The sequence below is a fragment of the Erithacus rubecula genome, assembly GCF_903797595.1.
Source record: "Erithacus rubecula genome assembly, chromosome: 13".
NCBI lineage: Eukaryota > Metazoa > Chordata > Aves > Passeriformes > Muscicapidae > Erithacus > Erithacus rubecula.
This window is the reverse complement of record NC_136665.1, coordinates 19,641,286-19,658,693: the sequence shown is the minus strand read 5'-3', so window position 1 is coordinate 19,658,693 and position 17,408 is coordinate 19,641,286. Positions and strand designations below refer to the sequence as shown.

Here is a 17,408-nt window from a genome sequence, read left to right as displayed (position 1 = left end):
GTTCCCCGTTTTTGTGCCACTTTGCCACATCTCTCTGTTCCAGGTGAGTGCAGCTGGGGTTTGCAGCCCCATCCTTTGGTGAGAGGCTGGAGGAGAGGTGAGCAGAGCACAGGGCTGAGCTGTGCCTCAGGAGCCTTTTGGGGTGAAACAGAGTGGGTACCTGTGATGTTCTCACTCCAAGCCTCGTGTGTTTTCTGTTGATTTTTCTTTGGCAATGTCACTTTTAATACCAGGCCCAGAACCAGGCTGACCTACATAATCCTCCTAGTGCAGGAGCACACGCTGCCTCCCACTATTTTTGGAGAACAGAAATGGAAATGTCTGTGGCTTGCTTGGTTACCATGTCCCTCCAGAGCTATAAACATCAAATTGGAACAAATGTCCCAGGCAAACTCACTGATCTGCTCCATTTTTTTTTTTTTTTGAACATAAGAGCCCAACAATGCAAAAGAGTGTGATTATTTCATATCAAGGCATAAGTCTTCCTGCTCTACACTCAGATGGCACCAGGGGACTTTGGTCTCCAGAGCTGGAGCTTCTCCCCCTTTCCCTGTCCATGTTTATCAGTTTAGAAAAAGAACCCAGCAAGGAGAGATAGGATGGCAGATGCATCAGAGGAATTTCAAGCCCTTTTCCTGTTATCCTGTAATTGTCCTGAATCAGCCCTGCCACAAGGCAGAGCTCCTGTTTTCCTTTCTGCTGCCTCCCTTCCCTTTCCCTGGGACTCAGCAGCCCCTGCACACAGCCCCTGCTCCCAGCTCCAGGCCTGAATGAATAAATAAACCTCCCTTGGGTTATCTGGCTGAACCACATCTGATTTTAAAAGGTACAGAAGGGCACACACAGCTCAGCTCTGGCAGTCCCAGAGCACTCTCTGTCCAGCAGGCAATTCCAGACTTTACTCTGCACCATCCTGCCCCAATTCCAGACTTTGCCCTGCACCATCCTGCCCCAATTCCAGAGCTCTGCACCATCCTGCCCCAATTCCAGACTTTGCTCTGCACCATCCTGCCCCAATTCCAGACTTTGCCCTGCACCATCCTGCCCCAATTCCAGAGCTCTGCACCATCCTGCCCCAATTCCAGACTTTGCCCTGCACCATCCTGCCCCAATTCTAGAGCTCTGCACCATCCTGCCCCAATTCCAGAGCTCTGCACCATCCTGCCCCAATTCCAGAGCTCTGCACCGTCCTGCCCCAATTCTAGAGCTCTGCACCATCCTGCCCCAATTCTAGAGCTCTGCACCATCCTGCCCCAGCCCCAATTCCAGACTTTACACCATCCTGCCCCAATTCCAGAGCTCTGCTGTCCCCAAAACCTGCTCCAGGCACCTCTCACTGCCCACACTGTCCCAGAGCAGAGCAGAGACTCAAATGTCACAGGAGATGGAGTCCCAGCCAGGAGATGGGAATGATGAGTCTGTCCCAGCTGCTGGCACTCAGCTCCTGAGCCCATGCACATTTTATCTTCATGCAGGTATTCAGGAAAAGGCTGTTCCCAGCAATCCAAACCTACAAACCTACAATCCAAACCTGCAAACTGGCCAGATGTCAAACAGCAGCAGAATGAACCCCAGTGAAGGAATTACTGAAGAGCCAAAGCTGCTGCTCTGCACTGTCCCAGCATTGGAGAGGAGCAAAGTGTCACCAGCTGTCACCCAGAGCTGCTGCAGGGGAGGAGCAGCAGAGGGATAAACACCCAGAAGCAAAGCAGAGGAAGAGCAGCCACCCTGTGCTGCCAGCCCAGCCCCTGCTCACCCCTCACCTCAGCACCCCCATCCTCCTCCTCACACCAACATTCCCAACATTCCAACACAAAACATTCCCCTCGCCACTAATCTTGTTTATTCTAATAAAGAGTCACTGACTAAAACAAAATCCAGAGAATTGACTGTTGACTCACAACTGAAGAGAAATTCCCATAGGCAGATCTTTTTAGCATTCCAAAAGCATGACTAATTCAATTAACACCAGCCAGAAGAAGATTATGTAAAGCTACCAAGTTACACATCTATATATGTACAGAATAAATTACAATTACATGTTAAGGAACACAGGTAAGAGCTGGATGGTTTGCATTTGGTATTTCTAGTGCTGCTATAAACATCTTTATGGCCAGTTTGACTCCAGGAGGCGTTTACACATTTTCAGGCATATGTGAAAATAAAGTTTTAGAGTTGTGTGGTTTTAATTACCTTTTCCTTATTCAAATCATTACTGGGTGTTGTTATCTTTGTCCATCAGTGACTGTGCATGTGCCAAACCACCCTCCATCCTCCTTCTTCTTTTCTCCTAATTCAAAATCTCCATAAATCTGATGAAAAGAAGAACCAGAAGAGCAAGGGAGTGGAAAAGAGCTTGTCTTGTGGATCACTCATGCAAGGAGAGAATTCAGGGGTGCCCTTGAAAGGCTTTTCTGAAGACTCCACAGCCCAGAGCACAATTAAAGTATGAGCCTGAAAGTTCTCGTGCCAGGAAACAACTTCTTGTATTTTCCTTTGACTGGAAACAGAAGGTTAATGAACCCAACAATGAAATAAATGTGAATTCTGGGCTCAGGCAGTGCAGCTGCTCTGCTGCCTCTGCTCCAGAGCCCACCATGACAAACTGGGCACCAGAGCTGCCTTTCCCTGCCTGGATCCACCAAGAATATGAAAGGAATTCAGAACAAGTCCCACCTTTTATTTCCTGCACAAATCTCACAAATCTCCTGCCTTGAGTTTTTCATCAGGCTCATTTAGAATTCCAGATCAGCCAGAGCCAAGCTGAACTTGTCCCATAAACACAAACTAAGATGAAGCTCCACATTCACATCATTTCTGCCTGAAAAAAAAATGAACTTACAGGAAAAATTATATATTTTTTATAGAAAAGTGAATTAGGGCTAACTGAAACTTCAATTCAGGCTGAGCCAGCCAATAACCCTGCTGGAACACACCTGGACAATAACCCTGCTGGAACACACCTGGACAATAACCCTGCTGGAACACACCTGGTACAGTGATGCCACAAATCCAGGAGATTCAGGGAACACAAATGAGCAGGGATCAAGCTGCAGATCTCAGAATGGAGATCTCAGAGGAGCCCTGATGCTCCTCTGGATGAAGATCCTGCAGCTCCACCCCTGCCTGCACAGGGACACCCCAGCAGGGCTGTTCAGGTGCTGCTCTTTCAGCACCTGGGCTATAAATACCACATTAAAAAAATAAAAAATAAAATCATAAATTTAATATATATATATATACACACATACATATATATATACACACATATATATAATTATATATATACATATATATAAACACATATATATATAATTATAAATATATATATGAAAATACAAATATATAAAAATATATTTAAATAAATATATATATATATATATATATAATATAAATATCCCCATAGAAATGAAAGCAGACAGAGATCCCTGCACTGCTGAGAGCACCCTGGGGCAGAGCCAGGGCAGGGGCTGTGTCCCCCTGAAGCTCAGCCAGGGCTGCTCTGCTGGGCTCAGAGCAAAGCTGAGCTGCCAGAGCTTTTTTAAATCCCCTCCCTGAGGGATGACACCCACAGCACCCTGCAGAATCTGCACAGCTCAGGGGAGAGTTGGAGCTTTTATGTAACAGGCAGCAAGGAAAGCTCCCAGGAAAAGAACATTTTCTGTTTTCTGGCTCCTTCTCTCCACTGGGACCTTTGTCTTCCCAATGCCTGTTTGATTTGGTTTGGAGTAAATCATTGAGGGGAGATTTAATTTCTGGGAGCTGATAATGAGTGTAGCTAGATATGGATCCTTTCATTTAAAAGTCTGCTTTGCAATTTAATCAGCCTCCACAGCCTCAACACCAGCCTGGAAGTAAAGTGGGATGGTTGTAATGGTGAATGAAGAATAGAAAAATTAGAGAAAAATGAGATTAACGATTCTATCAGAAACACTGAGCTGCTGCCTGTAATCAGGTTTCACTGGGTGTCTCTGGGGAGGATTGCAGATCCCCAGAGCAGCCTGGGGGCTGAGGAACCCCAGCCCCTCTCCACACACAGGGCACCAGCACAGAGGCACCACCACCACCTGCAGCCATTTCCCCACTCCCTGCCTTAATAAACATTAATAAACATTAATAAACATTAATAAACATTAATAAACATTAATAAACATTAATAAACACAGGCACCCTGAGCTCCCCAGCAGGACTCAGCCCCACCTGCAGCAGCACAGCAACAGCAGTGTGGTTATTGGGGTTTGGACCCAGTGCCCTGCATGGCCAAACCGTGGGCACACAGCAAAGGGAAAACGTCAGAACATTCAATATTGGGGGGCTCCAGGCAGCCCCAAATCTGTGCTGGGGGACCTAAGGGAACCCAAAATCTGTGTTGGGGTCCCAGACAGCCCCAAATCTGTGCTGGGGTCCCAAGGCACCCCAAATCTGTGTTGGGGGGTCCCAGACAGCCCCAAATCTGTGTTGGGGTCCCAAGGCACCCCAAACCTGTGTTGGGGGTCCCAAGGCACCCCAAATCTGTGCTGGGGTCCCAAGGCACCCCAAACCTGTGTTGGGGGTCCCAAGGCACCCCAAATCTGTGTTGGCAGGGCACAGACCTGCCTGTGCAGACACTTCCAGCCCTTGGTGTCCCAGGGACGTGCTGCACCCCAGGCACACACCCCACACTGTGCACAGCACCTGTGAGGAGAGCAGCACCTTGAGCACTCCCCACACCCAGTGCCACCTCTGCCATGGCAGGGACACCTCACTGTCCCAGGCACTGCCAGGGATCCAGGGGCACCTGAGGGAAGAGTTGAGGTGGCCCAGATGTGTCTGTTCTGAAGGTATTTTATATATATATATATAATTATATGAACATATATATAATTTATATATAATTTCTAAAATACAAATATATATAAAATATATATAAATAATTATATAAATATATTTTAACAATTATATTAAATATATAAAATAATTTTATATATAGATATAAATAAATATATAAAATATATATAAATAAATGTATATATCTATATCTATCTATATATCTATCTATATCTATATATATATATATAATTATATATATATATATATCAATAAAGAATTTCCATGGACACAGAGCCCCTGCTGTCTTTCCCTTAGGATGTCACAGACAGAACATCAAGGCAAGGGCAGGGAGGGGAGCAGGGAGAGAACACAGGAGGCTTTAAAGGGAGATGGTGCCTTTAAGGAGCTGGGAAGTTGTGAGGAAGCAGGGCTGAAATTCGCTGGGCTGATTGCTCTGAAACTGCAGAACTTGGGCAAGTCTGAGGGAAAAGAGCCAGAGCCTGCAGAGACACCAATCCCTCCTGTCAACCCTCCCAAGTGCTAATTGCTTTTTCAGAGTTTCCTGCAGAGCAGGGCAGTGTGTCTGAGGGAACTGGAGCAGGGCTGGGCTCCTCAGAGCTCCTGCAGGGCATTTCCAAGGGAAATGTTCACTCTAGGAAAAGTTTGGGCGGTGCAGAGTTTGGCTGTGGTAGTGGGAGGCTGCCTCCCTCCTGATGCTGATGAATGAATTTCTGTGGTTACAGCAAGGGGAGGTTTGAGGTCAGCTGGGCTTTCCTGGGAACAAACAGCACAAAGGATGAACTGGAACAGGGAACATTAAGAGGCAAAATTCCAGGGTGGGAATATCCAAGCTGCAATTGATCCAGGCTCAGGGTGAGCAGGACACTGTGCTGGTGACACAGACTGAGCTGGCCCTGGCACAGGCTGCCCCTGTTCCCTGGCAGTGCCAAAATCAGGCTGGACCTGGGGCTGCAGCACCTGGCACAGTGGGAGGTGTCCCTGCCATGGCTGGGGTGACACTGCCTGCATTTAAGGTCATTTCCAACCCAAACCTCTCTGCTGGGCAGCAAACAGAACCAGTTTAACATCCAAGTGCCCAAAGCCATTTGGCTCATCCCAAACTCCAAAGAAAGGCTGGGTTTGGATGAGCCAGGGCATGGCTGAGCTCCTGCCAGAGCAAACAGCATCACCTGGGGCTCCCAGTCACTGCAGGGTGGTCCCAGAGCCCCTGTCCCACCTCCCCAGCTCTCAGACACAGCTCTGCAAGCCTGGACTGATTCCCCAGGTGCACAGGAACTGCAACACAAACCACAAATCCTCAGCACTCTGGGAGAAACCAAGCTGCTCCAGCTCCTTTATCCAGGCTCAGGTGTCCAAACATGAGGCTTCAAGTGGCATTTGCTTTTGACATTGAAATAGATATGAAATAAGCCTTCCCAAGGAATAATAGAAAACTTGGCAAAAAGCACAGGCTGCAAAAAATAAAGGCCATTCCTTAAGCAGGGTCCATGCCATCCAGCAGTGATATACCAGCAGTATAATCTTAATTAGCCAATAAAAGTTTTTAGACAATCTGTCTAGACTTGCTTTTGCCTGGATATAAAATTGGCTCTAAAAGAAATACATAAACAGCAATGAAACATCAATGAAGAGCTGTCAAAAAAAAAGCTCCCTGCTGCTCTACATCTGCACCCTGCTCTTCCTACAGCAGGAGCATTTCTGGGAAACCCTTCAGGTTTTCAGGCAGAAAAGCTGCTGTGATTGGGCTCAGGGTCCCTCAGCTGGAGCCCCTGGTTGCTGAATTCCTTATCAATAATGTCAATAACTGAGAGCAGCCCTGACTCTGCTCCAGACCAGCAGGACAGGATGGGAACAAGGGGCAGCACAGGGCACAAAAAGTGTCAGGCTGGGAAAGGAGCAAAATACAGATACCTGATCAACTGAGGGACAAGGAAAGGGTTAATTAGATATTGTGGATTAGTGAGTTAAGGGGAGAAACGAAATACACCCAGGGAATTAAATTCCAGTGTGGTTTTACCCATTCTGTGAGGCTAACAGCCCAAAATATCTGAACAGGGGCTCCTGTAAGCCCCACGATCCCCCACCCACTGCTCAGCCTGGGCAGGGAGGGCACTGCCAGCTCTGGATTCAAACCAGGACACGTGAAAATGATGCTGAAAGTCTCCACCACGAGGCTCCTTTGGGGGTGAAAAGGTGCAAACCTTGAGGAGGAGCAGCCCAGCCTGCAAGCCAAGCTGATGAGCATCCCCTGAGCACCTCCCAGCCCTGGCATGAGGACAAACACTGACCATGCTGGGGGCTGCTCCCAGCTCAGCTCCTCAGATAGAGCCCAGCAAAGGGAATTTCAAACTCTGCCCTGACAAATAACTCCCCTCAGAAGACTAAAAACTCCCCAGATGCTCACTCCCTACCTGCCAGGACCCTGCAAGGTGGGAACCTGCCACCCACCCCCTCCTCTGCACAGCACACAAGATCCCAAAAGAGCCAGAGCAGCTCTGGCACCTCACAGGGACAGATTTTGCTTTCCTGCTCTCAGAAATCCCTTCCAGCTCTCAGAGCAGCCCCAGCCACTCCTGAGGATCAAGGCCAGGGCATCTTCTCCCAGCTCAGCTGCAATTAACAGGAAATCTCATTAACCCTGCCACAACACCAGTCACTACAAACTCAGACAGAGATCTTGCCTGATTGTTTTTTTTTTTTTTTTCTGAAATGCCAAAGCATTTGTTATTTGACAACAGGAGGGAGAACAATAGATTCCATAATGTTGTTATTTAACATCACTGCACACCAAAAGGACACGTGCCTGAGTGCTTGGGAAAAGTGGGAAGAAAAATGGAAAACACTTGAAGTGCTTGGAGATAAATGGCTCTGTTTTCTGAGTGGTTTATCCGTTTGTTTTTGCTGTATTTGATCCAGAGAACAGGCTCCCAAGAGAATAAATAAAGGCTATTCCCACCAGAGCTGAATGGCTGAGCACAACCAAAGACAGGAGGACAACACTGAGCCCCCAGGAGGAGCAGGAATTCCCTGGGAAACCTCCCCAAGCCTCCTCCTGTCCTCTTTTCATTATCACAGCCAACCTCTGCCCAGCAGAGAGTCATCACCTCCCTCCTCATTCCAACCCTGGGTGCCTTGTGAGTCCCTGCTCCTTGCAGCTCCAAACCATCCAGCAGGGCTTTGATGGACCCCAGGAAAACAGAGATCCCTCACTGGCATCAGTGTAGGATGAAAAGGAAATAAATGAGGATTTCTGCCTGGCCCCAGGAGGCAGCAGTGCCCCTTCAGCTCCCTCCCAGCAGGGATTTCACCCTCTCCTGTTACCCAGCACTAATTTGTGCTAATGGAATTCCCAACATAGCATAGAAATGAACTTGTCTTGCAGAAATGCAGATTCAGGATCAGAGCAGACCTTCAGGAGCCTGCAGAAGTGCTGTGTGAATCACTGAGGGATGACAGAGCAGCTCTGGCTTTTATCAGTGTCAGCAAGGGCTGAGTGAGAACACAGGACTCTGATACCACTGAGGGGCTCAGGGAGCCTCAGGACATGACTCAGATCCCCAAAAAAACCCAGCAGAAGATTCAGATCTGAGAAGCACAAGCCAGTCCAGAAAACAAGTATCAAGGCTCTAGGAAAAGCTGTTGCATTTTCAGTTTTCAGTGGGTAAAAGGGTTTAAAAAGCTTTTGCTACAGATAACAAACCCAGAGAAAATAACTTCTGTAACAGGCACTGAATTGGGGGCCACCAGTCTGTACAGGAATCTGTGAATTTGGAGAGGATGGTATTTAATGCACAGACTGTGATGCAGTGCACAGTCATGGTTCACGGTTCTGGTGGGGTGACACAGAATGATGGAATGTGCTGGGACCCACAGGAATGAAAATCCAACCCTGGCCCTGCCCAGACACCCCAAAATATCACCCTGGGCATCCCTGGAACAGGGCTGGAACCTGACCCTGGCACAGGGATGGAACCAGAGCCTGGAACAGAACTGGAACCAGAGCCTGGCGCAGGACTGGAACCAGAGCCTGGCACAGAACTGGAACCAGAGCCTGGCACAGAACTGGAACCAGAGCCTGGCACAGGGATGGAACCAGAGCCTGGCACAGAACTGGAACCATAGCCTGGCACAGGGATGGAACCAGAGCCTGGCACAGAACTGGAACCAGAGCCTGGAACAGAACTGGAACCAGAGCCTGGCACAGAACTGGAACCAGAGCCTGGAACAGAACTGGAACCAGAGCCTGGCACAGAACTGGAACCAGAACTGGAACCAGAGCCTGGCACAGGGATGGAACAGAACTGGAACCAGAACTGGAACCAGAGCCTGGCACAGGGATAGAACAGAAATGGAACCAGAATTGGAACCAGAGCCTGGCACAGGGATGGAACCAGAGCCTGGCCCAGAACTGGAACCAGAACTGGAACCAGAGCCTGGAACAGGGATGGAACAGAAATGGAACCAGAATTGGAACCAGAGCCTGGCACAGGGATGGAACCAGAGCCTGGCCCAGAACTGGAACCAGAACTGGAACCAGAGCCTGGAACAGGGATGGAACAGAACTGGAACCAGAGCCTGGCACAGAACTGGAACCAGAGCCTGGCACAGGGATGGAACAGAACTGGAACCAGAGCCTGGCAGAGGGATGGAACCAGAGCCTGGCACAGGGCTGGAATCAGAGCCTGGCACAGGGATAGAACAGAAATGGAACCACAGCCTGAAACAGAACTGGAACCAGAGCCTGGCACAGAGATGGAACCGAAATGGAACCAGAACTGGAACCAGAGCCTGGCACAGGGATGGAACCGAAATGGAACCAGAACTGGAACCAGAGCCTGGCACAGGGATGGAACCGAAATGGAACCAGAACTGGAACCAGAGCCTGGCACAGGGATGGAACCAGAGCCTGGCACAGGACTGGAGCCCCTTTGCCACACCTGCAGCCCACCCAGAGAGGTGCAGACCCCCAGAGCCCCTCTGCAGCCCCAGGGGCTCAGAGGCAGCTGTGGGCTGGCAGCACTGGCTGTCCCTGCTGTCCCTGCTGTGCCCAGAGGCAGCAGCAGCAGCACAGGGAGCTGGGCAGGGCTCAGCAGGGAGCAGGACACTCATCCTGCAGCTCCAGCCCCTCCTCACCCTCCTGAGCTGCCCTGGAGAGCAGCACAACCCCAGCAGGGGCACAGCCAGAGACTCAGCTGTGCAAATGGGCCACTGGGGGAGAGCAGGACATTAATAAATGCACTCCAGATCTTTCATTTATCTGTTAGGAGGCATTCAAGTGGTCTTTTGCTAACGACTTCAATATATATATTTCTTACAGATAGCAATTAACCTTCTGGTACAGATTAATCTTTAAAAAAAAATCAAAGACGAATTAATCTTTGAAATTCAAGTATTCAGTAGTTTCATTAATAATCTGAAATTGTCCTTTAGATTTCCCATAATTAGACCATTCCCCTAATTTATTAATCCCACAGACTGCAGAGCATGTTTCAAATCTTCATCTCCTGCCACAATGACATATTCAAACTCGCTTGAAGTGCTCATAATAAAAGTCACTTTGTGAAGAATTATTAACTCAGAGGATCAAGCAAAGTCTTTATATGCCAAAGCATATTTGAAAACGAAGCAGGGGAAGCACTTTCCACTGATCCTCAGATTTCCTGAGATCCTGGCTGATCAGAAACAAGCTAGGATAAAGCAGTGACTTCAGGATAATCAGCTGCTACAGGCTGAGGCCAAAGGCAGGGGATGTGCTGGAGCCCACAGCCCAACCCTTCCTTCCTGCCAGGGGACAGTGACTGTGAGGTGACAGGCAGTGCCTGGGAGCTGCCAGCCCTGCTCCACTAAACCTCCACACAATGGGATCTGCCTCCACTTCCCAGGGTTTGGGATTGTGGCAGGAATTAAACCCTGTCAGAACTTCACCTGAGCTTTATCTGTGTGATAAAGGAGCTGAGCACAGCCCTGAGCAGTGCCAGGGATTGGATTATTCCCATCCAGGTCTGAGGAAGGAGCTCAGGCACATCCCTGTGAGTGCCTCAGTCTGCCAGGCACGACCCAGATCCCCCTGAGGACACAGAGCAGGGAGCAGGGCTCTGCTCTGGCTTCAGCACCTTGAGCTGACTGCATGAGCAGCTCATAGAATAAATGTAGTCCTGCACAAGGTCCATAAAACAGATCCTGCTGTCCAGCCAGAGCCTGTCCTTCACACAGGGAACACATTCTGGGTATGAGTTTGCAACTGCAGATATTTGCAAATAAAGTCAATTTTAAATTCCAATGAGCACTGGCATTTGTCACTTCCTGCTGTATTAAATCCAAACCCATTTGCTTTAATACCACATAAATATGCATTTGTAGGAACAGAAGAATTTATGCAAATGTGGGTTCCTTCTGTGACACCAACATGAGGAAACAATTCCAGCTCGCCTTCTCCCAGACCACTTCCTTTAAGCCCGGTGACTTTTGTTCCCTGGAAGATGCTGCAGGATGGATCCACCAGCCCCAGGACAGTGTGGGACCTGCCTGGGGCTGTCCCTGCACTCAGAGCCAGCCTTTGCACTCAGCACCAGTGAGCAATTCCAGCACCAATAATCAATTCCATCACCAGTGAGCAATTCCAGCACCAATGAACAACCCCATCACCAATAATCAATTCCATCACCAGTGATCAATTCCACCACCAGTGAGCAATTCCAGCACCAGTGATCCCATCCCAGCATCAGCTGTTTCCTCCTTCCCAGCACAGGAATCAGCTCCAAACACTTCATTTCCCAAACCCTGATGAATCTGGGCTGCAGCTCAGCTTGCAAGGACTCCCACCCTAGCTCTGGCATGTCTCACCCCACGCCAGGGGAAGGACTCTGAGTCACCTCCACTGAATGGGCAGAGAAATGCAAAGCAAACAGCCCAGATCAGACCCCAGGGTGACACCAACTTCAAGGCTGTGAGCAGCTCCCAGCAGAACTGCAGGTGTGAGTAAAGCTCAGCCCTTGCCAGCCTGGCTGCTCCCCACGCCAACAAGGAAACTCAGCACGAACCAAAGACTTATGGCTGCAAACCATTGAGGGCTCCCACTCAAACTGCACCAGCAGTGCAGGGATGACAGCACCCAGGAGGCACTGAGAGCACTGCAAAGGGCTGGAGCAGCTGCAGGACCAGAGACCAGCTCTAGAGAAACAGGACCAGAGACCAGCTCTAGAGAAACAGGACCAGAGACCAGCTCTAGAGAAACAGGACCAGAGACCAGCTCTAGAGAAACAGGACCAGAGACCAGCTCTAGAGAAACAGGATGACATTTGGCACAACACGACATTGATCGCTTGCTGCAGGGAGCACGGGCGTTGCCTACCTGCCTCTCTGGAAATTTGCATGAAGGACTCGACTCCTTTTTCTCCATAATTCCCTTCAGATGCCAAAGTGGATACATAATTCCATCCCAAAGCTTTCACAATGTCCACCATTGCTTGTGCTTGGAAGGAATCTGGAGGAACCACCCGTGAGAAGAAATCATAGCGCCTGTCATCGCTCAACTCGGGTGCAGTTGAGGCATAACTGATTTGTGGGATCTGTAGAAAAAAACAATTTCTGATAAATACACACATTCACAGACTCATGGCACTCGTAGCAGCAGCAGCTCAGGCACCTGGCTCCAGCTGAGCTTTGGCTTTGCTGTGTCCAGCTCTGTTTCTCTCCTTTACAACATCCAAGCCGAAGGAACAATCCTTTCATTGGCTTTGAGTTCCCCAAACAAAACTGGGACTCCACTGGGGACAGCTCTGCACATCCACCACTCCTCCCTCTGAGGCAACCAAATCAGCACACAAACCAAATAATATCAAACCCAGCACACACCAAATAGCAAATCCAGCACACACACACCAAATATCAGATCCAGCACACACACACCAAATATCAAATCCAGCACACACACCAAATATCAAACCCAGCACACACCAAATAGCAAATCCAGCACACACACCAAATATCAGATCCAGCACACACACCAAATATCAAACCCAGCACACACACACACCAAATATCAAACCCAGCACACACACACCAAATATCAAACCCAGCACACACACACCAGATATCAAACCCAGCACACACACACCATTCCCATCACTCCCTGCCCTTGTCTCAGTGCTGTGTTTTCAGCAGGATTTGGGATCCTGTAAGGTGAGGTTAACTCTACACCTGCCAGCACTGGCTGGGAGCAGGGACACCTTCCTCAGCCTGTGAGGATGAAGGCTCAGGGCTCAGGGAAGGGTGGGATTAGTTTTTATCCTTTCTGATGGAGAGAAGTGAAGGTTGCTGAGCACAGACACAGCCTGGGCAGGATCAGACTGTCCCAGCAAAGCAGCCACTGCTTTTCCTTCTCCCAGCAGAGAGTGGAGGAGCCTGGCAGTGATTTTGTGACACACCAGGACAGTGTTCAGGGCTGTTTTCCCCTTGGTAGCACAGGCCCTGAGCAGCTCCTGAGCTGCCAGCTGTTGATCCCCAAGCCCATTATGGAATTGTTGGAACAGTCTGGGACTGCTCCTTAAATGCAGGAACCTGCCACAATCCCACTTGAGACACCCCAAAGGGCAGAGAGGAGACTTGCAAGGCTGAGCAAAGGGCAGCAGCTGGTGCCTCACCACAAGCACCTCCTGCACTCTCAGATTTGGTCTCTGCACAGCACTCCACAAGGATTTATCACTCCACAGGTGCTTATCAGCTCTCCTGCCTCCCCAGAAAAACAAACACACATGAAAACAAAACAGAAAAACCAAATTATATTTCCCCAGGATTGGTGCTGAAAGGGTTCAGCACCTTTGGCTCCACAGAGCAGGGGAAGAGGAGAGCAGATTTCCCCAGAATTCACATTATTTCCCCAAAATTCACTTTATACCCACACAGGCATTTGCAACTCCCACAGCACAGGAGAAGCAGACACTGAAAGCAAAATCACTGCTGGAGAGCCAGAAGGGTGAAAACAGAAATGAACTTTGCATGGGAAAATCATGAACCCACCAGCTGCTACTGAACCTAAACAAACACAAACTGTCCCAAAAGCAGCAGCTCTCCATCAGTGCCCTGGCCCTGCAGACAGCCCAGAACCCCCTGAGGCTGCAGCTCCCTGTCCCCCCAAACTGTGCACTGAGAGCACAGACCCTGCTGGCATCCTCCTGCCAGAGCTGGGAGATCCCAGTCTGTCCCAGCTGCTGTCAAATCCCAGTTTGTCCCAGCTGCTGTCACATCCCAGTCTGTCCCAGCTGCTGTCACATCCCAGTTTGTCCCAGCTGCTGTCACATCCCAGTCTGTCCCAGCTGCTGTCACCTTTGGGGACACCTGAGCAGAGAGCACAGAGAGCACCCAGCACCCACCCAGAGCAGAGCTGCCACAGCCAAGGGCTGCTCTCTGCAGGTATCATCAAAGGGGGGCTGGAATATCAGTTCTTATCTCAGCTCTCTCTATTCCATCTTGCAGCAACTGCTTTTCCAGCTGGAAATCAAAAGGAGCACGTTCTGCACTTTTATGACAGCCAAAGCTTCTACAGAATTTGCTGCATTGCTTGTATTCCTAAGGAGACTTTTTGGATTTTAAATCTTTTTCCACTGTTCATAAAATATTAACTGCTGCTGGCTGCTTCAATCACTTGGAGTATAAAAATCAGGTATTAGAGGTTTTACCAGCGCTTCGAACGGGATATCTAAAAGCAACATAAAGTTATATATATGTGTGAGTGCCAAGTAAAATTATCCTGCTGGTTAGTTCAAATCCAGGGAGGAGAGTCCTTCAGAGGGTGTGCCAGGGACTGCAGCCACCAGAACTGCCCAGGCCAGGGGTCAGAGCAGGCTGCAAGGGGCACCTGCTGCTCCTGCACTCCAGCAGCATCCCAGGGGCCAAACTGGGCTAAAATCCAACTGCTGCCCCCAGGGAGCTGCACACAGCACCCCCAGCTCCTGCCAGCCCCAAATGCAAATATAAAATCACCTCAGTGCCACGGGGAGCAGATTTTGCAGCTTTTCCCTGCTCCCTGTGTCTGCAGGGCTGGAGCACACACCACACTCACATGTGCTGTGCCTGGCTGATGTTCTGACCACAGCAAGGGGGAATGATTAATGCTGGGAACACTGTCTTAGTCAGTGATTAATTAATGTTAATTTATTTCCAACACTGACCATTATTCTTCATTTATTTCATTTTCTCCTGTCTCTGGGTTGCACTTGTTGTCTTGCTTGCAGAGAGCAGCAGCACAAACTCCCTCAGCCTCTCCTTCCCCCATCAAACACCCCCCAACAGCAGGAGCTCAGGGCAAACCCCCCTGGAACACAAACCTGCTGCTCCAATTTTCCATTCCTGCATTATTATTGATCCCACATCCCCCTTTTCCATTCCAGAGGAATGGCAGGATGCCTGAGCTGCCCTCCAGAGCCAGGGGTCCCACCCAAAGCCCAGAGCAGCACCCAGCCCTGCAGAGCCCCAGATCACAATTATTGATTATTGCCCCTTATGTCAGGATTATGGAAATGGTGCCCTGAACCCACCTCAGGCAGGAGACTCCAGGAAAGGGTTTCCCTGGGGACCTGCAGCAATTAGGAAAATGCAGGAGTGCACCCACTGAGGCATTAATGAGCTCCTGCAGGGCAATATTAAGTTCACAGTTTGCTGCATTTTTACTTTCAGTTTCCCACTAAGTTTTATTGATATGATTTCCTGGCAGTGGGGACACCTCAGCCTGCTCTGGATTGCTTCCCCTGGCTCCAGATCAAATATCTGAATTTTCTCCCTGGTTATTTTCTGTGGGCAAAACCCTCCAGACTCTTCACTTTGCCTTCTTTTCTTTTCCAGAAATCCAGAGATCCAAGGGGCTGCACAGACCTTTAATCTCCCTTGGAACCCAAACCATGCTGTGAGTCCATATAAATATAATAAATGTACTATATATAATAATATGGGAATTTTACCCAATATACTAAATATTTACTATAAATAATAATTTGGAAATTTTATCCAACATACTAAATATTTGCTATAAACATATATATAATATATTTAATATTTCCTATATATATACTATATATAATAATATGGAAACTTTACCCAACATACTAAATATTTGCTATAAACATATATATAATATATTTAATATTTCCTATATATATACTATATATAATAATATGGAAACTTTACCCAACATACTAAATATTTGCTATAAACATATATATAATATATTTAATATTTCCTATATATATACTATATATAATAATATGGAAACTTTACCCAACATACTAAATATTTGCTATAAACATATATATAATATATTTAATATTTCCTATATATATACTATATATAATAATATGGAAACTTTACCCAACATACTAAATATTTGCTATAAACATATATATAATATATTTAATATTTACTATAAATATGCTACATATAATAATATGGAAATTTTACCCAATATACTCTATATTTGCTATAAACATATATATAATATACTGAATATTTCCTATAAATATACTATATATAATAGTAGGAAAATTTTACCTGATATACTATATATTTGCTATAAGCATATATATAAAATACTGAATATTTCCTATAAATATACTATATATAAAAATATGGAAATTTTACCTGATATACTAAATATTTACTAAAAATACGCTATGTATAATATGGAAATTTTACCCAATATACTAAATAAGGTCAGAGCTCCAGCTCCCACTCCTTGGCCAGCCTTAGGATTAAGCATCCTTTTCAAATTCCCAACTCCTCATTACCATTATTATTATAATTATAATTAGGGATGGAACCCATTCCTGAAACAAACACTTCCAAAGCTACTTTGGGTTTCTCCCACAGCTACAAGGTCCTTCCTGCTTCCTCTGCTAGAGTGAGAAAGTCCTGAAAAAAATAATTGTAGCAATTAAGGGACAATAATGACAGCAATTAGCACTGTCCACATGGCTCACGGGAACACTCCATCAGCTCAGAAAGCAGGAAAAAGATGATAAACACCCAGTAAAATGAGATGTGCCCATAAATATCAGATATCCTGTTTTTCATCTTGATGACCTGTGCCTGGACCAAGGTCTGTTTGTGACACTGATGAGCTGTTGGCATAGATTGGTTTTTTATAGAAAAACAGGGGCTGATTTCTTGGCTTTTAAATGCTGAAAGAACCTTGAAGAACCTGACTTGAAACCAGGACCCAAAATTGTGATGAAAATCAGACACAGCACAAAAAAACCCCGTCTCACACAATTTTAAAATTGCAGATAAAAGTGTCCTTGGATTAACAAGGACATCAGCCCTGTCTCAACAAGTCCACACTGAGGGGATTACTCAGCCACTGCACAGAATGTGTTGTACAGTCCCAGACACGATCCATTTGTACTTTCTCAGGGATGAATTATTTACTAAAATGCTTTGTTTCCATCCCTGGCAGTGTCCCAGCCAGGCTGGATGGGGTCTGAGCACCCTGGGACAGAGGCAGGGGTGGCACTGGATGGGCTTTAGGGTCTCTGCCACCCCAAACCACCCTGGAATTCTGTGATTTCTGCCACTGGCACAAAGCATTC

At 47.5% G+C, this 17,408-nt stretch overlaps 1 protein-coding gene across 3 annotated transcripts in view; it reads right to left on the bottom strand.

Annotated features, from left to right (window-relative positions):
* GRM7 (glutamate metabotropic receptor 7) overlaps positions 1-17,408 on the bottom strand; it is a 163,473-nt gene that overhangs the window by 85,392 nt on the left and 60,673 nt on the right. For all 3 annotated transcript variants that reach the window (XR_013775717.1, XM_079316959.1, XM_079316960.1), the window contains exon 2: positions 12,182-12,398. Coding sequence is in view for 2 of the 3 variants with exons in the window: in XM_079316959.1 (XP_079173085.1) it covers positions 12,182-12,398 (217 nt within the window). In the remaining variant the exon portion in view is untranslated. The remainder of the gene's footprint in view (positions 1-12,181; positions 12,399-17,408) is intronic.